Raw genomic sequence first — 21,748 nt, forward strand, 5'->3', positions numbered from 1 at the left:
AGTAAACACCTAGTAAATACCATAAAAACAAACAAAAAAGACCCGATCCCTGTCCTCAAGGAGCTGACAATCTAGTTTATAATTTGCCTCCTTGGAGGCTGAGGTGAGCAATCTAAGGTTAGCCAACCAGGAGGCCATCGTACTTGCTCTGCGCCTGGCCAGAGACTTTTCAGCACTTAGAACAGTGCTTGGCACATAGTAAGAGTTTAACAAATGCCATCATTATTATTTGCATGGGTTTGGGCAGACTGGGGATGACAGACTGAGACTGTAAACTCATTGTGGGTGGGGAATGTGTCTGTTTACTGTTTTATTGTACTCGCCCAAGTGCTTAGTACAGTGCTCTGCATGCCGAAAGCGCTTAATAAATACAATTGAAAGAGTGAATGGGTCACAACACCCTTCAGAATTCTACTGGCTCTCTGGCTTAGCCCGATGGGCAATTAGGGAAAGGGAATGATGGAGTCCCTCCCCATACAATGCTCTGCTCCCAGTAGGTGCTCAATAAATACCATCGATTGACAGATCTATCTCATTCATTTGTTCAATCGTATTTACTGAGCACTCACTGGGTGCAAAGCAGCGTACTAAGTGCCTGGGAAAGTACAATCTCCTGGGAGCAATACATTTCGTGCGGGAGGCCCCTGTGGACTTATTCTAGTGTTTGGTTAGCGGTGGGCCAGCTAACCGGAGGGCAGAGAGCGAGTCCATTAAACAGTCATTTGGGTGGCCGACTCTCAACTCAAACAGTGGAAGAATGACAAGTCCCCCCTCCAGGCCAGAGGTTACCCAACCCAAATGTGTAATTGGTTGCTGGGGGGTTCGAGTGCTGTCCCAGGAGTGGTGGGGGTGGAAGGTGGAGGTGAGGCCGGGGTGGGGCAGGGTGTGTCAACACAGAGAGGGCAAGTCATGCCACAGCGGTCAGTAATGCGGCTCATTCTCAGTGTAACTGGAGGTCACTCTGGCCTCTGCTCAGTTCCATGTCTCTTGAGGCAACGGGTCCCTTCTAGACTGTAAGCTCCGGGGCAGGGAATGTGCCTGTTGACTGTTTTATTGTACTCTCCCAAGTGCTTAGTACACAGTAAGTGCTCAGTAAATACGATTGAATATGATTGATTGCTGGCTCATCAATCAATCAATGGTTGTCTATCAATTACTGATCTTTTACTATGTGCAGAGCACTGTACTATGGATTCGAGTGGGTTTAATGCAACAGATTATGTATAGACAATGCCCATCCTCAAGTTTCTTAGAGATTTATTCACCTTTGTCGCACCCTTTGTTCATCCCATCTTCAGCCCCACGACACTTATGTACGTGATGAATTATTCATATTAATCTCTGTCTCCCACTCTAGACTGTAAGCTCCTTGTGGGCAAGCATGTTTACTGATGCTGTTACAAGTATATTCTCCCAAGTGTTTAGTACAATGCTTTGCACTCAGCAAACGCTCAGTAGATACCACTGATCGATTGACTGGAGGGGGAAAGAAACGTTAAAATACATTCCAGATGGATGTGTAAATAAGTGCTGTGGGGCTGGGGAGAATATCAAAATGATATTCTCCTAACCGCAGAGGGAAAGAGTAAAGGGATGGTGGCTTTTAGTGGAAAATAAGTTGTTGGTTTCGATAAATCATTACGATGACTTGATGGGAAAGGGGAAATGAAAAGATTCCAGAGAATTGACTAAAACGTGTGGAACTCTCGCTGAACTTTTCCACTTTGATGCGGGTTTAAAAGTCGCTGAGGCTTTCCAAGCCCCAGCAAGAACTCCCTGTGATCCTGGTGTGGAAAGCCGTAGGAGCACTGGAAGAGCCTTCCTCCTCCCTATTTTTTTGGCTGAATCCCAGCTCCTGAGGAGCCGAGAGAACCTATGTATCCCAAACTTCGGGGCGTATCCCACCCTGGGATCTTGGAGCCTAGGCAGGAGACTCCATGAACCGGGAGAGATGTGTTTGTCAATGAAGAAGTAGTGTGGTCTAGTGAGTAGAGCACGGGCCTGGGAGTGAGACGGATTTTGGTTCTAATCCCGGCTCTGCCATTTGTCTGCTGTGTGATCTTTGGCAAGGCATTTTACTTCTCCCTGCCTCAGTTACCTCATCTGTAAAATGGAGATTAAGACTGTGAACCCCACAGAGACTGTGTCCAATCTGATTAGCTTGTATCTTCCCTAGCCTTTAATAGTAATAATAATAATAATGATGGTATTTGTTAAGCGCTTACTATGTGTCAGGCACTGTTCTAAGTGCTGGGGTGGATACAAGCAAATTGGGTTGGACACCATCCCTGTTCCATGTGGGGCTCCCAGTCTCAATCCCCATTTTACAGATGAGGTCACTGAGGCCCAGAGAAGTGAAGCGACTTGCCTAAGGTCACTCAGTAATAATAATAATGATGGCATTTGTTAAGCGCTTAATATGTGAAAAGTACTGTTCTAAGTGGTGGATGGAGGATTAGAACCCATGATCTTCTGACTCCCAGACCCGTGCTCTATCTGCTGTATCATACCGCTTCTCCCCTTTGCCATGCTGCTTCTCTAAGTACTATGTACTTAGTGTCTGGTACATAGTAAGCGCTTTAACAAATACCATAATAAAAAAATAAGTGGGGTTTATTGAACATAGATAAGTGGCAAAGCTGGGAACAGAATAATAATAATAATAGTAATCATGGTATTTAAGCGCTTACTATGTGCCAGGCACTGTACTAACTGCTGGGGTGGATACAAGCAAATTGAGTTAGACCAAGTCCCTATCCCATGTGGGGCTCACAGTCTCAACCCCCATTTTATAGATGAGGAAACTGAGGCCCAGTGAAGTGACTTGCCCAAGGTCACACAGCAAATGTGGCAGGGCAGGGATTAAAACCCATGACCTCTGACTGCCAGGCCCGTGCTCTAGCCACTATGCCAAGCTGCTTTCAGGTCTTTTCTCCAACCACTTCTTCCTTCTTGTGTGGAGGCCTTTAAATCAATTAATCAGTGGTATTTATTGAGCACTGACTGTGTGCAGGGAGCTGTACTAAGCACCTGGGAGAGTACATTATAGCAGAGTCAGTAGACACATTCCCTGTCCACAAGGAACACTAGGTTGGGAGAGAGTGGATGACTGATGTTGGAGAAGCAGAAGCTCAGGGGACGAAGGAAACCAGCTCTGGGATTACAGTGAGGAACTCACAGTTCATGTTCCCAGGAAGCACGAGGCTGCAGGGGTCATTTGATTTTTCTGGCCGGATGTATCCCTCGTGTTTCCCTCCTGGAAACAATTCCGTCGAGCTCCCGATCCCTCTGCAAACAAAGATGTGGAAGGAGAAAAAAAAAAAACAACCTTGTCCCATCCCATCCCTGTGGGAAGGAAAACAGTTCCCTACAGGGAAGGATGGTGGAACGCCAGCAGCCAAAGGTAAAAAGGTTGAAAAGGACAACCACGGCTCAGTGTGAAATTCCTCGTGAGGACAAATTGGTTTGAATTACCCACACGCGCTCCGGTGGCTGAAGGTCCCACCGTGCCCGGATGAGACACGATCCGGATCCTCCGGAAGCCTCCCGCTTAGAAACTGGATCTGACAGAGTCAGTGAAGGTCAAGAAACCAAAGATTCCTCTGGAGGAAAGAGGCGCCGATTTCGACCTCGCTGAGGTGGGGCTGAGCTCCTGGCCGGCCAGGATGAGAGCTGGAGGAGACTTGGGCCGGGGAGGGCCTGCCTGTACTTGAGGAATGCCTAGGACAGCCTCACCTGGTCCAAGACAACCACAGGGCTGGCCGGATGGGAAGGTTGACCCGGGCCGAATCCTTATTTACGGTAATTGAAAGCTTAGCTCACTGAAGAAGTTAGGGGTTCGACGTAGGTAGTTATTTGGAATCTCTGGGTCTTGACAAAACGAGAGTGTCTGGATGCAGTAGACTGGATTGTGAACTTGCTATTCATGTCAAGTACTGAAGTCATCAGTTTGGCATTGAGTATTGAAGTCATTAATAAGGAAGCAGGGTGACCTAGTGGAAAGAGCACTAGATTGTAAGCTCGTTGCAGGCAGGGAATGTGTCTTTTTGTTATATTGTACTCTCCCAAGCGCTTAGTACAGTGCTCTGCAAACCGTAAGCACTCAATAATACGATTGAACGAAAGAGCACAGGTCTGGGAGTCAGAGGGCCTGGGTTCTATTCCCAGCTCTGCCAGGTACCCGCTGACTGACCTTAGGCAAGTCATTGTACTTCTCTGGGCCTCAGTTCCATTCATTCATTCATTCAATAGTATTTATTGAGCGCTTACTATGTGCAGAGCACTGTACTAAGCGCTTGGGATGAACAAGTCGGCAACAGATAGAGACAGTCCCTGCCGTTTGACGGGCTTACAGTCTAATCGGGGGAGATGGACAGACAAGAACAATGGCAATAAACAGCGTCAAGGGGAAGAACATCTCGTAAAAACAATGGCAACTAAATAGAATCAAGGCGATGTACAATTCATTAACAAAATAAATAGGGTAACGAAAATATACACAGTTGAGCGGACGAGTACAGTGCTGTGGGGATGGGAAGGGAGAGGTGGAGGAGCAGAGGGAAAAGGGGAAAATGAGGCTTTATCTGTGGAGAGGTAAAGGGGGGATGGCAGAGGGAGTAGAGGGGGAAGAGGAGCTCAGTCTGGGAACGCCTCTTGGAGGAGGTGAGTTTTAAGTAGGGTTTTGAAGAGGGGAAGAGAATCAGTTTGGCGGAGGTGAGGAGGGAGGGCGTTCCGGGACCGCGGGAGGACGTGACCCGGGGGTCGACGGCGGGATAGGCGAGACCGAGGGACGGTGAGGAGGTGGGCGGCAGAGGAGCGGAGCGTGCGGGGTGGGCGGTAGAAAGAGAGAAGGGAGGAGAGGTAGGAAGGGGCAAGGTGATGGAGAGCCTTGAAGCCTAGAGTGAGGAGTTTTTGTTTGGAGCGGAGGTCGATAGGCAACCACTGGAGTTGTTTAAGAAGGGGAGTGACATGCCCAGATCGTTTCTGCAGGAAGATGAGCCGGGCAGCGGAGTGAAGAATAGACCGGAGCGGGGCGAGAGAGGAGGAAGGGAGGTCAGAGAGAAGGCTGACACAGTAGTCTAGCCGGGATATAACGAGAGCCCGTAATAGTAAGGTAGCCGTTTGGGTGGAGAGGAAAGGGCGGATCTTGGCGATATTGTAGAGGTGAAACCGGCAGGTCTTGGTAACGGATAGGATGTAGTTCCCCCATCTGCAAAATGGGGATTCAATACCTGTTCCCCCTCCTACTAACACTGTGAGCCCGATAGGGGCACCTGATTATTTTGTGTCTATCCCATTGCTCAGTTCAGTGCTTGGCACAAAGTAAGCGCTTAACACATTATTTTTTTCACCTATTTACCATCCTTGGGCTACCTCTGAGTCTTCTCTTCCATCACCCTACATTCACGGGGAAAGGCTTCCAGGCTGTTAAGAAGCAGAGGCCACCATCTTTTGTTTGCATGACAGGGGAGCTGATTTTTACCAAGTAAAATGAAGGACTTTTCCCTTTCTCTTCCCTTCCCACCCATCAAGTCTTTTAAATTGTCTGTTTCTTTGTGACTTGGGCGGTCTTTCTCTCCCAGTGGAAAGAGCAAGGACTTGGGAGTCAGAAGACCTGGGTTCTAATCCCTGCTCTGCTGGTTGTGAGACGTTGGGCAAGTTGCTCAACTTTCTCTGTGCCTCAGTTCCCTCATCTGCAAAAGGGAGATTCAATTCCTGTTCTCCTTCCTACTTAGACTTTGATCCCCCTGTGGGACCTGATAATCTTATATCTGCTGCAGCATTTAATACAGTGCTTGGCGCCTAAGAAGCACTTACTATCACTATCATTATTATAATTATTATTATTACGGATGGAATTGTAAATTTAGAAGTGATATGTGCCAAGGCAAAACTCTGGGATCGATTCCTTCTCCTCACGGTTTAGTGCAACCACAGATGTGAGAAAATATTTATTCTTTACACCGAATGCAGCATACTGTGGAATGTATTTTATTTCACAGTAAATGAGGGGTGTTTTTCTTAAGAAGTATGTTTATTACAAGGTGGTTAGAATACACAGGTCAATGTCACATCTACATAATAGTTAAAATAACCTAGTTACAAAATAGGAGTGGTGTATACATTCTCAAATCATCTATGAAATGGGATCGATATTTTACAAAGTACAAAAAAAGTACTTCATATACAAAGAAAATACAAATAATGTGCAAAATACATTTTCACAGGTGGAAATTTATAAATTGAAAATGCTACAAAGTCCTTCATGACTGCTGTTTTCCTCCCAGATTTCATACATAGTCCAACAGCTATTTTTCCTATTATGTATACAGTTGGAAATTTGACTTTATACTTTAGTTCAAAAAGAGTGGTTTCTTGTTTTTTTTTTGAGGGCATAACCATTTAATAACCAAAATCCTAGAAATGAATCAGTCTGGTTAGTTTTATATTAAATAACAAGCAGGATGTCTAAAAAAACCCACCAGAACATACTGGATCATATATACAGATTCTTTGAAATATTAGTCTGATATTTAACATATTAACATTTCAAAAATGAAAAGCAATGATCTAGCTACCTCACGACTCCAGTCAATTTCATCACAGGCCACAGCAGGAGCAACCCCCTGTTAATTCTGGTTTAATAACCAACATTTTTTAGAGTTTAAGTTGACCAAACACCAGGTTATCAAATGTAAAAATCTAAAAATGTTTTTACAATTTTATGTGCAAAAAATGTTGTCCAAAGTATCAAATCACAACACACCGAAACCAATGTACATTTTTAATAGCTGTCAATCCTGTTATTTAGCAAAGTGTTCTCGGCTAGGAATAACTGAGCTCTGTCCTTCAAAATGTCTGCATTTTAAGGATTTCAGTGCAAGTGCTTGCTTTATTGTTTAGTGCATTTATCATTGTGTTATTCTCGTAAAAAATGTAGGGTGAGCGGGAGAGCACATATGAATCCATATGGCTTTCAGACACAGAAACTATCCTGTCATAAGAGTCTTGGCAGTTTGAAATTGGATTTTTTTTTTCCCCCCGACATTGGATTCGTCCTACATTTCACAGGTAAAATGTTCCTCTTTCTGCGCTTGTCAGAAACCGGATGGCCGGAATCCCCGGGCCGCACAGAACTGTCTTTCTCTCCTGCCCCCGCGTTTAGTCCCAACCGGGAGATCCGGTGGCCCTGCCCTGCGGCCTCGATCAGGGGCCTGGAGACCCAAATGCGTCCCCCCTCCCCTAGCGCCGGCTCTGTGTCTGGGCTCGTGGCTGTCCAGAAAGGGCCGCCGCCGCTGAGAAATGCACTCCGATTCTGAAGTGGCAGAGCCTGTGGGATCGTGTCTTCCTGCGTGGAAACGTGCCCCGAATGAAGCAGTGAACAAACATTTAGCCAGAAGAGGCAAGAGAGGGGAACCCCAAGGCTCCCCTGGGGAGGTGGAGTTGGGGGAGGAACGAGGAGGCGAGGCAAAGCCCTCCTCCCCAGGGATGGGGACTGTGACGCCATGATCCCGGCAGAGTTTAGTGCAACATGGAGGCAGTTCCGACTAGGCTGGGTTGTTGGAGGGTGACGGGGCTGCCGAGAAGGTGTTCCTGTTGAAGTGGGGGAACTGAGACAGATTAGCTAGCTCAACGGGGCAGAGAGGGAAAAGACCGTTCACAATGAAAGCAAAAGCTACTTGTTCTTTTGATGGGAATTCATAAAGTCTCGCGGATGGCCTTCACCGGGAGAAGAGGCCCTTCTGGAGATTCCTATGGAAGAACCGTTCCTTCCGCCTCAGGCGTCCAAAATACAGCTCTGAATCCTGTCCATCCACTGCTGGGCACTTTGTGTGTCCTGAGCACAGAAGTTATACACCCGTTTGCTGGTCTTGAGCTGCACAAATGACAAAGAGAGTCTGACGTTGAAGGTAAACAGTTGTTCTGGCCATTAAAAGAATAGGTTTCTCTTAGCTTTCCATTTGGAATTCACATTCGGATTTTCCATATATATATATATATATATATATATAAACGGTATATTATTGTTCGGAAGTTGAACGGGGCAAGGGTTTAAAGCCCACTTGGTTTGGGCCATCCTGCTTTGGTCTCCCCCCGGTTCTGAAGAGAACCACGGCCCCCCCGGCTGGACAACAGGGTAGGGAGCAAGAGGTTTGGTGAAGGCACGTACTCACATCAAAAAAGGCTTTGTCACTGGTGTGCTTCGGGGCTCCGATAGTGGGGGTGGCTGGGATGACCGTCTCTACCTCTGCTAGATCGATGTGGCCCTTGCAGCTGGTGTCCTCGCCGGAGTCGTAGTATCTCAGCTAGGAGACCGCAAAACCAATGGTTAAATGGGGCTGGGATGGGGCCGGGTGGGTTTTTACTAAAATCTTACCAGGGGGCAGATGCGGGGGGGGGGGGGGGGGGGGGGAGGCCGGGGCAGTGGAAGGCAACATGGTCTAATGGATAGAGCAAGGGTCTGGGAGTCAGAAGGAAGTGGTTCTAATTAGCATGTGTCTGCTGTGTGACCTTGGACAATTCATTTAACCACTCTGGGCCTCCTTGCCTCAGCGTGGCTCAGTGGAAAGAGCACGGGCTTTGGGGTCAGAGGTCATGGGTTCGAATCCTGGCTCGGCCACTTAGCTGTGTGACTGTGGGCAAGTCACTTAACTTCTCGGTGCCTCAGTTACCTCATCTGTAAAATGTGGATTAAGATTGTGAGCCCCAAGTGGGACAACCTGATTCCCCTGTGTCTACCCCAGCGCTTAGAACAGTGCTCGGCACATAGTAAGCACTTAACAAATACCAACATTATTATCTACAAAATGGGGATTCAGGCCCCATGTGGGACAGGGTCTGTGTCCAATCTGATTTGCTTGTATCCACCCCAGTGGTTAATACAGTGCCTGGCGCACACAGTAAGTGCTTACCAAACACCACAATTATTATCAATAACATTATTATATTATTTGTATACCATATACTATATAACTACATATAATAGACAATATTATTATATATAATTATTATTGTTATTTAGGCAGGGAGAGAGAGCCACACCTTCACTGGCTCTGACCATCTGCAGAGTGTGTATATGTATGCGTGTGCACTCTTCCTCCACCCAACTGGTCCAGCAGGGCCCTATTATGGCCCAGCAGGGCAGCAGTCCAGGTCAGGGTGGGAGGGGAGGCAGTTGCGAGGGTGGCTGTGGTGAGCCTGGACCATCACCCCTTTTCTGAATGGCGGCAGTGGGCTGACCGGTCAGAGGATCAGCCCATCCAGCTGGCGCCACCCCAATCCCTTCCTGTGCCCTAGCAAGACAGCAGGCACCAGCAGCCTAGTGCCCGAGCTTGTGAGGTCGTATTCTCGACTATAAGTCTCCCTCGCAAGAGCGGGCTCGCTCTTGTTCACCTGCCAGCTTTCTCCCTTGGACGCCGGGGCGCCCCGTTGGCCCTCTTCGAGAGCGTCCTGCCGGGCCGGCATCGGAAGAGTTAACAATAGATCGTATCCCCCAAGATTGAAGGAACTCAAAATGATCAGCAAAAATGTCGGTATAATTTTAGGTAATTGTAAATTATAGATAAAATTGAACATTTTCCTATACCATAGTTAGTGGGTTAATGGCGCTTTCCTACATACCGTAGACACTATGATTTCTGAGTTCCACAAGGGAAAAGCTTCCATTTGCACATTTGAAAATAAATTCTCGACATTCTCCTGCAGAGAAGGTGACCTTTCACATGGCCCTTCTTCAGAGGGTCACGGTAGGTCCGCGCCTTCCCCATGGCCCTCCAGAGACCAGGGTTTAGGAGTCCTGGTTCACGCCCTGCAATCGAGCTCCCTAGTGGTCTAAAACCTTCAGAAACTTTATGCCTCTAGTATGTCCAGCCTTCCCAAAATGCCACCTGGTCGCCTTAATGGGATCCTCCCAAACTCCCTCCAAGGGGAGTGGAAACTCCTGCTTCAGAGGAGGCCCGGGGAGGTGAGGCTTTCCGGGTCTCCCGCGCGCAAACCCACGATCGCTCCGCACCAGTGACCACCTGCCCGATTTATCCCCTCAAAATGGGGTAACCGCTGGAAACCATGCCCGGAGTGGCTGGGTGCCTGGCCTCCTGTCTGCCCGCTCAGCCAGCTGGACGCTTGCTTGGACACTACTCTTGCCAGCTCCCGCAAGACCCAATCCCCTTTGTGGTGGGTCTTTTGTCTTTCCCGCCAGACATCTAGAGGGCTCGGTCGGGGGAGGGTTTAAGCCTTGGGGAAATCCGGCCCCGGGCTATTTCAGATGGACAACCACAAGACAAGTGCCCCATGGCTTGAGAAGCAGCATGGCTTAGTGGAAAGATCACAGGCTTGGGAGTCAGAGGTCATGGGTTCAAATCCGCCTGTCAGATGTGTGACCTTGGACAAGTCGCTTAACTTCTCTGTGCCTCAGTTACCTCATCTGTAAAATGGGGATGTAGACTGTGAGCGCTACGTGGGACAACCTGATTACCTTGTATCTACCCCAGAGCTTAGAACAGTGCTTGGCACATAGTAAGCGCTTAACAAATACCAACATTATGGCTACTATCGCACGGCGGTCTGCTTTTCTGACCCATAAAGGCAATCAGATCTTTCTGGCTCCTGGGAAAGTCAGAAGAGGGCTTCGTTGCTTTGCTGCTCTGCAATGGTCCCTTCTTGCTCACCCCCTGGAGAGCAGAACGGAGCCAGGAGCTGAGGGCCACTTGACAGGGATTCTGAGGTACTCTCGGGGTTGGGGGGTGGGGGAGGAGGCCGGCTGGGTTTCGCTGGAGACCTTTACCTGATGTTTCGTTACGTCCAACACAAACCAACGCGGTTTCCAGCCCTTCAGCAAGGCTCCTCGTTTGTAAAGGGTGCCCTCAAAAGACCTGGCACAAAGCAAAACCAGACGATCAGCAAAACCCTTTTGAACAACGCTGGGGGCGTAAAGTGGAGCACGACAGTGACTCACGATGAACTTCTTCGCTTAGTAACTCGGAGAGGGATAAGTGGGTGGGGGAGGGGACTTAGGGCCTTTACATCACCTCGCCTCCCCACTTTCCTGCTTAAAGCACGTACTCATCCGGATGACCCCTTCCTTGAGTTTAATATGGTAGGAAAGAAAGAGAAGCAATTGTGGCCTTGTGGATAGAACCCAGACCTGGAACTCAGGAGGCGCTGGGTTCTAATCCCAACTCAGCCACTTTTCTGCTGTGTCACTTTGGGCAAGGCACTTCACTTCTCTGGGCCTCAGTTCCCTCATCTGTAAAATGGAGATTATGACTATGAGCCCCATGTGGGACAGGGACTGTTTACAATCTAATTAATTGGCCTTTGGCCTTTATCCCAGAGTTTAGTTTGGTGCCGGGCACATTGTAAGCACTTAACAAATACCATTAAAAAAAAGGGTGTGTCTAATGCAGTAAGGAAGGCATTAGTTCTCTCTTTCATTCAATGGTATTTATTGAAAGCTTACCATGTGCAAAGCACTTTACTAAGCTCTCTGGAGAGTACAGTATAACAACAGACAGACACATTCCTGCAATCTCCAGTCCCGGGAGGAGGAGGGAGCAGGCGGTTTCTCCCTTTTGGAGCCCAACTCTCCCAGGGCAGAGCAGGGGTCGAGCAGGCCGCCGGAGAACCGAGCTCTGGGGAGCAGCTGACGCCTCGACCCCGAGGAGGCGGCTCGACGCTTGACCGAAGTGTTAGCTGGACTGGGCTTGGGCCCCAACTGAGGACGCAGATGCTGAGCTTGGAGCAAGTTAGGGAGCGGTCACAGAAAAGCCAAGGGTCCTGTCGGTTTTGGATTTCTTTTCTTCAAAGAAAAAAAACCCAGGAAAAATGTAGCACCCTACAAATCATATGGTCTCATTTTTTAGCAGTGGAAATAAAAAAAAAAAATCCATTTCCAAAGGAGGCTTTTCAAAGGACCTGCGTGGTTAGCATTTGGCAGGTGAAGAGCCGGAGCTAAGCCAGAAGAGACTGACTCAGGAAATCAGGGCATGTGAGCGGCAGCAGCAGCAATAAAATTATTAGGAAGCCTCTTGCTCTCCGGCTGACTAAGACCACGTGAAATCATCCCTTACCTGAGGGCAGCTGTGACGAAGCCCTCTGGGGGACTGAAACAGGACAGTACCCCTTAAGCTCATCTCTAGACTGTAAGGTCGTTGTGGGCAGGGGATGTGTCTGTTGTGCTGTTATAGTGTTCTCCCAAGTGCTCAGTACAGTGCCCTTCACACGGTACGGGCTCAATAAATGCGACTGACCGACCCAGCCCCTCCTCACCTGTTCTCATCATTCTTGGACGTAAACTGGTTGTAGAGGGTGGTGGCCCTCCTGTCCACCCCATTAGATGGGGAGATGCTAGCACTTTGCTCCTCTCCCAGCCCACTGTCCGGCAGATGCAACACGGATCTCTTTTGATATGAGTGAAGATTGGCAGACATAATCCCCGAGGAACCGGAAGGATGTCTCCGAGGCTAAATAGAGAGAGAGAGGGAGAACACATCAGCGACCACAAGCACACCTCTTCCCCCGTTGGCCGACGGTTCCCATGGGATGATGGGTCAGTGAAAAAGGCCGGTAGGCTCAGAAGGGATCTGGGTCACTCAGAGACAATAATGGGGTGCTAGAGGGACATCCGACAGTTCATCCCTAAACAGCACGGCAGAGGTTAAGGACGGGGGGTGACCATCGTATGGGTCTTCCCAGCATCCTGTTGCCACCGTCAGAGGTAAAACACTGGGCTGGATAGATCGACGGTCTGACCTGGTACCGGCCTTAATTCCGTCATCAGGGTTCTAAAGGCAATCAAATGGAAAGTTGGTATTTTGAAGGGGAAGGCGCAAGAGGCTTTTCTCTGACGGTTACAGAGAAAACCACAACGGCATGAAACGTTATGTTCTTCCCGAACCACCGAGGAACGTTTCTGTTAATTGTTGCTGAATTCTAGCTCGAGGGAGTCCTGAGGCTGGACCTTTTCCACCTAGGGAACTGAGTTCTGGAACAGCATCTCCTTCCCCGCCTGGTGAAACCTGGACTGTTCGGACTTCGGGGCGGAAAGCAAAACTCTGCACCAGTTTGGTCTTGGTCAAAGGACATTTAAACAGGAAGGGGATGGGGTGTGTGTGTGCTTTTGAGATATTTTGATCTTCTCGCCTTGTCTGTCCTTCCACAAGGGCACAACAAATAGGAGAAGAAACATGGCCTAGTGGATAGAGCATGCAACTGGGAGTCAGAGGAGCTGGTTTTTAATCCCCACTCTCCCGCTTGTCTGCTGTATGACCATGGGCAAGTCACTTGACTTCTCTGTTTCAGTTACCTCAGGATTAAGACTGTAAGCCCCATGTGGGACATGGACTGTGTCCAACTTGATAATCTTGTATCCATTTAGTACAGTGCCTGGCATATGATAAGCTCTTAACATACATTTTTTTTTTAAAGTCCAGATTTGACCCAATGGAATTTCACTCTACACTTGATGGTGACCACAACTAATCCTCAAGGTGGTTACTGAAATTAAGACAGGCATTGATACTGAAAAGCATTATGTCACCATATGGGGAACAGTGATATGCCCATTATATGTTCATTACATTTAAAATCTTTGCATCTGTTGCCACTTGGCCTTATAAAATTACAAAGGTTTAAAACCAGTATCCCAAAATGTTTACAACCATGAAACTGAATGATTATTTTTCAACATCATTCCCATAACATACGTGATCTTGTCTTGCGTCATCTTTTAGGCTCACTTTTATCCTTTCCCACAGCAGTTGCCATTTTTCTGGGGCTTGATTTAATTTATGCTCCAATCTTTCAATTTCCTGAGATCAATGAGAAAGAACATCTGTGAGGTAAGCATTTCAGATTATATTCTTCACATCTACTCCCATGCTTTCCTCCAAACGGTTTGTGAAAAACAAGATGGAGAGGCCGCATTTTAAGTGCACGTCATCAACGGTCTTTGAGACGATCATCCAGGTACTGCCATAATTAGCTATAATTAGCATGCTGGGAATTGACTGGGGAAGGCATGTTGGAGGAGGCGGACTTTTGGTCTTATTTGTAGAGGGGAAAGAGTTCCAGGCTGGGGGAAGAGCGTGAGCAATAGGGTGGAGGTAGGGGAGTTGAGAGTGCGGTGCAGTTAGAAGGATGTTTGGGATGAAAGAAGAGACTGGGTTTGGACATTCTGGAAGAAGGGTGCAGATGGGTAAAGTGGTGGGGAGTTGGCGGAGAGCCTTGACGTCAATGGTGAGGAATTTTTGCTTGATACGGAGTGGAGAGGTCGGTGATGAACGATGTTTGGGGAAGATGATGGGAAGATGGGAAGATGACCCCCTCTTGGCCAAGTCCAGTGCCCTCTAATCTGTCCTAATCCTCACTGACCTTTCAACTGCAATCCCCCTCTTCAACGTCCTCCTAAAATCACATCTCCTCCAGGAGACCTATTCCTCACTGCCCCATTTAAGGCCTGTGTTCTATATCGACTCCACCCTTGGGGTCTGCATTCTGTAATTATGTTGGTATTTGTTAAGCGCTTACTAGGTGCAGAGCACTGTTCTAAGCGCTGGGGTAGATACAGGGTAATCAGGTCATCCTAAGTGAGGCTCACAGTTAATCCCCATTTTACAGATGAGGTAACTGAGGCACAGAGAAGTTAAGTGACTTGCCCACAGTCACACAGCTGACAAGTGGCAGAGCTGGGAGTCGAACCCATGACCTCTGACTCCAAAGCCCAGGCTCTTTCCACTGAGCCACGCTGCTCTGTAGGAACTCCGATACACACACACGCATATATAATCCTCCCCCAACCATTACAGCACTTCCATTCATAACCATCTATAACTTCTTTTAACATCATGCTCCCCCTCTATACTGTAAGCTCCCTGAGGGCTGGGTTTGTATCTACCTGTCTAGTCTACTCTCCAAAGTGCTTTACAGAGTGCTCTGCACTCAGCAAGTGCTACTAAGTACCCCCAGGGCAGGTATTGTCTCTACTGGTTGCTGAACTGTACTTTTCAAGCGCTTAGTATAGTGCTCTGCACACATAAGCACTCAGTAAATACGACTGAATTGAATTGATTGGGAGGAAGGGGCAGATCTAGGAGATGTAGTGGAGGAAAGACAGCAGGATCCGGCAGCAGATAGAATGTGAGAGTTAAGGGGGAGTGAGAAGTTGAGGACGACAACAAGGTTTTGAGTTCCGAGACAAGGAGGACGGCGGTGCTCTTGACTGATTTAGGAGAGTTAGGAGGGGGAGTAGATTTAGGAGGGGAAATGATTAGCTTTCAGACGGGTACATCTAAAGTGTTGGCGGGTCAGCCAAGTGGACATGTGGGGATTGCAAATTAGGGGGCTAGACTGCAGGTCAGGGCTCGAAACCTAGACTTGGCAGGCGTCCGCATGAGGTGGTACGGCAGTGGATGAGCTCACCCAGAGAGCGAGAAGAAGAGGGAATCCCGGAGGGAGATCTAGGGAACACCCACACTTAAGGGATGAGAGGAGGTAGCAAACTAATCTTTGTGGTCACAGAAGTGGGAGGAGAACCATGTGAGTGCAGCGTGGTTTAGTGGAAAGAGCATGAGCTTGGGAGTCGGAGATCGTGAGTTCTAATCCCACCTCCATCACTTGTCAGCTGTGTGACTTTGGGCAAGTCACTTAACTTCTCTGTGCCTCAGTTACCTCATTTGTAGAATGGAGATAAGTCTGTGAGCCCCATGTGGGACAAGCTAACCTTGTAGCTATCCCAGTGCTTAGAACGGTGCTTGGCGCATAGTATGTGCTTAACAAATACCATCATTATTATTATTATGTCAGCAAAACATTGACTCTTCGATGAACCGCTCCTCTAGACTGTGAGCTCGATGTGGGCAGGGAATGTGTCTGTTATATTGTACTCTCCTAAGCGCTTAATCCCCTCTCAGGATCATACCTGGGGAGTTTGCGGTATGCTACCAGTCTCGACTTTGGGAGGGAGAGTCAAGCAGAGGCCTAACCATTTCATTCCTAGCTTGGGCAATAGCTAGCGAGTGGAAGGCCATCTGCTACAAGTCAAAACTCCCCTGTGCTGGGCAGCAGCGGCACAGGAGAGAGTCGAGGGCGGAGACTTGAGTTTACTGCGCGGAAGGAAGCAACGGTAAACCACTTTTGAATTTTTACCAAGAAAACTCAATGGCTACACTACCAGAACGATTGCACCTTCAACCTCAACAAACTTGTTTTAACTATTGTGATTGATGACCTTGTCGTTCATCCCTGTTATTGATACACGTTATATTTTCACTGCCTCTCGTCATCTACCTTCTTTAGTTGAACCAAAAAATTCTATGCAAACAAAACTGATGACTACTTGAATGTTCTCAAGCGGGGTGTTCTGGGAGAGATGTGTCGATGGTGTTGCTATGGGTCGGAGACGACTCGACAGCATAAGGCAAGACAAGACAAGTGCTTAATACAGTCTTCTGCAGACAGTAAGTGCTCAATAAATACCAATGACTGGCTGACTAACTTTACCTTACTGGTCGGTGTTAAAGCCTCAACTAAGCCTCCCCACCCCTGAGGTCTGAAGGGAAAAGGAATTTTTCTCCTCAGCCTGCCTGTCTGCCTGCCTCAACACTGTAAGCTCAGTGTGGGAAGGGAATGTGTCTCTTATATTGTACTCTCCCAAGCGCTTAGTAGAGTGCTCTGCGCACAGGAAGTGTTCAATAAATATGACTGACTGACTGAACTGAAAGGGGGCACAGGCAAGACCGGATCAATGATTTAACAATACGGGGGAGCAGCCCAGGCTCAAACAAGGTATGGAGTATGGCTGGGAGAGACCACAACCGCAAACGAGGACTGGAGTGGCTCTCCTCAAGCAAAGGCTTCACCAAGATTGGGATGGTAATAATATAATAATTCTGGTATTTGTTAAGCTCTTTGTGCTAAACCCTGTACTAAGCGCTGGGGTGGATATAAGCAAAGAGGGTTGGACACAGTCCCTGTCCCTCATGGGAACACAGTCTCAATCGCCATTTTATAGATGAGGAAACTGAGGCCCAGAAAGGTGAAGTTACTTGTCCAAAATCACACAACAGACAATAATAATAATAATAGTATTTGTTAAGCGCTTACTGTGTGCCAGACCCTGTACTAAGCGCTGGGGTGGATATAAGCAAATAGGATTGGGCACAGTCCCTGTCCCACACAGGATTCAGTCTCAATTCCCGCTTTACAGATGAGGTAACTGAGGTCCAGAGAAGTAAAATGACTTGCCCAGAACCGGGATTAGACCCCTCAACCTTTTGACTCCCAGGGCTGTGAACCCTCAACCTTTTGACTCCCAGGGCCGTGTGCTAGCCACTATGCCAGGGTAAGGGCAGGGTCCAAAAGAATGACAAGCTCTTCTGTTTGGGACCCACCCATCAACACGATGAGGTGCTACCTTTACACGTGCACAAACGCAGAAGGGGGTGTCGTCACGCTTCGGACTTTTCAACCACATCTGCGTGCGGGGAGGGGATCTTACCGTCACTGGTCTTATCTTCAAAGGAGGTTAGCTGCGCTACACTACCCAGGATGTGTTTGTATGTGGACCTTCCCTGTCAACAGAAACCTTCCTCTAGTTTCCAGGAAGTCCAACCAAAATTGAAATAAAAGAAGGCAATGAGAGAGCATCCTTAGCTGGGTCTATAAGTAAGAAAAAGCCCAGAGGATCCATCAGTCATATTTACAGAACGCTTACTGTGTGCAGAGCACACAGAATCTAGATGGAGACTTTAAATTGCTGGTAAAATTCACTGCTAGGGGAAGAAAAATGCATCCAAACTCATTTCCTCACTCATTCATAGTTATTGAACACTTACTGTGTGCAAAGCACTGTACTAAGCACTTGGAGGAGTTCCATATAACAAACAGGCACATACCCTGCCCACATTGGCAACAATGCCTCTACTTTTCTAGACTGTAAGCTCCTTGTGGGAAGAGATTGTCTCTCCCAAGTCTACTGTAGTGTATACCCTCCCGATCGCTTAGTAGAGTGCGTAATAAATACAGTGACTGAATGCCCATCCTGCATAAGCACTGTATTCAAAGGAACGGGATTCAACATGATCTGTGGCATATTGAACAGAAAAGTAACCAAGTGCCATCAAGGGAGGGTTTCTTCCTCCTAGGAAAGTAAAAGCCAAACCACAAGATTCAACATGATCTGTGGCATATTGAACAGAAAAGTAACCAAGTGCCATCAAGGGAGGGTTTCTTCCTCCTAGGAAAGTAAAAGCCAAACCACAAACAAATCCAGGTAAAGGACAGAAATAGACAACCATCATTGTGCCAAATGGTTTGACAAAGATTTAGTCAGATTCCCCGGTTGGCCTTGGGGCACTAAACACTTACTTTAAACAGCACTGTTAGTAGCCTGCACTGGGAAAGAACAACACATGAAGAGAAATATAAGAAGGAATCCCTGATTAATTTTGGGGAAAAGATCAAGACTGGAAAACCATCAGTAAAAAAAATCCCTTCCCCAACCCATGTCCCTTGATTGGCTATTGCATTTGTTCACCCAAATAATAAGCACAAGAGGGGAATGAAAAGGAAAACCAGTTGGATTAAAACTACAAAACAGTGACGGAAGAAAATATCTGAGGGAAAAATGCCTATCTTTTGACGTGCGAGGAGGATGGCAGACAGTAGGGGACACGTGTGCTTAGTACAGTGCTTTGCACACAGTAGGTGCTCAATAAATACAATTAATAATGTTGGTATTTGTTAAGCGCTTACTATGTGCCGAGCACTGTTCTAAGCGCTGGGGTAGACACAGGGGAATCAGGTTGTCCCACGTGGGGCTCACAGTCTTAATCCCCATTTTACAGATGAGGGAACTGAGGCACCGAGAAGTTAAGTGACTTGCCCAAAGTCACACAGAAGGCAAGTGGCAGAGCCGGGGTTCAATGACCTCTGACTCCAAAGCCCATGACCTCTGACTCCAAAGCCCGTGCTCTTTCCAGTGAGCCATGCTGCAATTGAACATGCTGGCTGGGAGGGCAGGGTCAGTGACATGAAGACAGGTGGAAGCCCGGTTTTCCACAAGGCTACCAACAGGGGACTGCTGGGAAACTGCCCTAGCACACAGGCTGGTCTGGCAGGTAGCACCCAGGACTCCCAAGCGTTCAGCACAGTGCTCTGCACAAAGTAACTGCTCAATAAATATCACTGATTGATTGACAGGGGTGGCTCTCTTTGAGGAAAGGTTTTGTGAAGCTGGGGATACCCAGAAGCCAGCTAAAAGAGAAGGACAAGTCCTGCTTGGGACAGTCCATTAGCACAGCCATGCACTATTTTCACATTTTCAGTGTCACGCGTATTAGCTTCACTTCTGAAAACAAAAGATAGCTCTGTGTGTTAAAGAAAAATGAACTCGAACTTTTAAAACTTGAGTGTAAATGTGACTAATTCCCCAAATTTATATTATATAAATATAATAAATTTAGTTACAACAGATTTCAGGAGACAAGTTTGTCTCTGGCCATAAGTCTTTCTGCCACCTAAAATAATTTCGGATGGGACCTCCTGAGTCCTCTTTCTTACCTGAAATGCAGCCCTAGGGAAAAATCTGGACAGAATATAAAATCTGGAATAACCTGCCAATATTTTTTGGGAGCGGGGCATGTTTTTTACCTGAGGTAGATCTTAAAGTGTCCTACTAGTCCCCGTGGTATAACTAAAGCTAGGTGCAGATTAAATAACAAAGGTCTCTCTTCCTGTAGAAAAACAAAGAGCGACTATTCTCATCGATTTGAATTGTTCCCATTCACGGGTTCGAAAAGAATGCCACTTTGGTTATTCAATTCGACCCATCTTTTTCTTTCACTTGGAATGTCAGTGAAGAAAAGAAATAGGAATTTTGGAAGCTTCATCCTCGTAAAGATACCTGAGCAGTTGGTTCAGTGCTCTGTATAAGACAGAAGAAAGTTTTTTCTTTTCTTTCTTTCAAATGTGGTGGCAATGATCTCCGCAGTTGTGGGAGCGGGATCTCTGAAAGGGCTCTAGAGTGCTTATGTGAAACCCTATAGCTATACAAAGATTTATCCCTCCTTTTCAGTTGATCAGTAGTATTTATTGACCCCGTGCTATGTGCCGAGCCCAGGACTTGTGAAAATAGATATGATCTCTGCCCTTGAGGGGCTTGCTAGCTAGCAAGGGAGATGCTGAAATAAATTACAGATAATTTCTTTGCATTCTGAGTCTCATTTCTCCACCTAAACCAAAGAATTTTGCTGGCTTCACAGTAAACGACAGAGGTAGTATTAATAACCTGAAGGCAGTGTGGCAATCCAAGAATGACAAATGAAGGTCTGCCCTACTCAAATCACATTCTTTACAAAAAATGTAGCGTCATGTAGGAAAAACCTCACAGACAGAAAATTGTACTCTTTAAAAAGGAAAGTGAAACAAACAATATGGTTAAGTTCTAGTTTGGGGATTTCAAGTAGGTAGACTCTACTACCTAAACTGCCTGGGTAATGATGGCAATTTACAGCCCACAAAATTGCTGTCACTGGTTTTAGAACTGGGTAAATGTTTCATTCCTTCCAACAGAGTTCAGTCTACTGTGGCCCTGATGTCTGGAAATGAACGACTTCACCAGTGTGTATCTTCTCAAACGCTGGAGACCAAAAGCAAACCCGCAACGGCAACGTTTTTCAACCCCAAAATGGTTTCCTTTTCCACTAGCAAAGAGATCCTCCCTTGAGTCAAAATCATATCAGATGTGTTGGGTTTTTTTTCTGGAAATAGCATCAGCCCAGAGCGGGGAACTCACTCTCTCTGTCTCACACACACACATACACATCCTCCCACCACCCAACCTCAACTCCCCCACCCAAGAGATGCCTGATTCAAGTGGCCGAAGAAGGGTTATTGCTAAGTTGGCCCTGCCGCTTGTGGCGGATCCACAGGTAGGATATAAAGAAGCTTGAAAATATGTCTCCTCTAGGGGTAGGAAGGACTTACGGTGAAGAGGCTGGTAATCGCATCAGGCTGCACTCTGCTGATGTCATCGTAGCAAGGCCAGACAATTTTTCTTTTACTCTGTGGCACGGCACCGTTTCCTTGGTCCACTTCCTCAGGAGAGATGTATTTTGTAGTCAACATTGTCCAGTCATAAGAAGGCCCTGTGGCCAGAGTCTCCTCCATGTAGTAATCCCATTTTTTAAAGCTGGACATATTGAGACTTGGTTTTAGTGCCTATTTAAAATGAAGAAACCACTCAAATTACTTTGTGCTATTGAAGATTGATGATGTTTTTAGTGTAATGTTATTCTGCATTCTTCCTACCAATCTCAAACAGCAGCTTGTGTGACTGGTAAGATTATTGCTGGAGTGAAACGCAGTGTGAATAATAAGGATAGTACTATTAACCGTAATAATAGTAATGGTATTACAATGGGCAAGGAATGGATCTACTCAACTCTGTTGTGTTGTACTCGCCCAAGTGCTTAGCATAGGGCCCTGCACATAGAAACTGCTCAAAATATGCCATTGATTGATTCATTATGCATTTACTATGTAACAAGAACTGGGCTAAGCCGAGAAGCAGCGTGGCTCAGTGGAAAGAGCCCAGGCTTGGGAGTCAGAGGTCATGGGTTCGAATCCCGGCTCTGCAACTTGTCAGCTGTGTGACTGTGGGCAAGTCACAACTTCTCTGTGCCTCAGTTACCTCATTGGTAAAATGGGGATTAACTGTGAGCCTCATGTGGAACCACCTGATTACCCTGTA

The 21,748-nt window shown here is 47.1% G+C and overlaps 1 protein-coding gene and 1 non-coding gene across 9 annotated transcripts in view; one reads left to right on the forward strand and one right to left on the reverse strand.

Annotated features, from left to right (window-relative positions):
• Nucleotides 1-5,968: 5,968 nt before the first annotated feature.
• The window catches only part of SBF2 (SET binding factor 2), a 474,020-nt gene continuing 458,240 nt past the window's right edge, over nucleotides 5,969-21,748 (reverse strand). For all 8 annotated transcript variants that reach the window (XM_029059546.2, XM_029059545.2, XM_039911379.1 and 5 more), the window contains 6 exons: nucleotides 20,983-21,216; nucleotides 13,704-13,808; nucleotides 12,268-12,461; nucleotides 10,784-10,871; nucleotides 8,175-8,306; nucleotides 5,969-7,876 (listed from right to left, as the gene is read on the reverse strand). In XM_029059546.2, coding sequence (XP_028915379.1) covers nucleotides 7,778-7,876; nucleotides 8,175-8,306; nucleotides 10,784-10,871; nucleotides 12,268-12,461; nucleotides 13,704-13,808; nucleotides 20,983-21,216 — 852 coding nt within the window. In that variant the 3' untranslated portion in view covers nucleotides 5,969-7,777. The remainder of the gene's footprint in view (nucleotides 7,877-8,174; nucleotides 8,307-10,783; nucleotides 10,872-12,267; nucleotides 12,462-13,703; nucleotides 13,809-20,982; nucleotides 21,217-21,748) is intronic.
• Nucleotides 15,899-16,036, forward strand: LOC114810450. The gene has a single exon (XR_003758149.1). It is a non-coding gene; the product is annotated as a small nucleolar RNA SNORA7 (small nucleolar RNA).

This window comes from Ornithorhynchus anatinus, chromosome 3 (assembly GCF_004115215.2).
Source record: "Ornithorhynchus anatinus isolate Pmale09 chromosome 3, mOrnAna1.pri.v4, whole genome shotgun sequence".
In the NCBI taxonomy this organism is placed as follows: Eukaryota; Metazoa; Chordata; class Mammalia; order Monotremata; family Ornithorhynchidae; genus Ornithorhynchus; species Ornithorhynchus anatinus.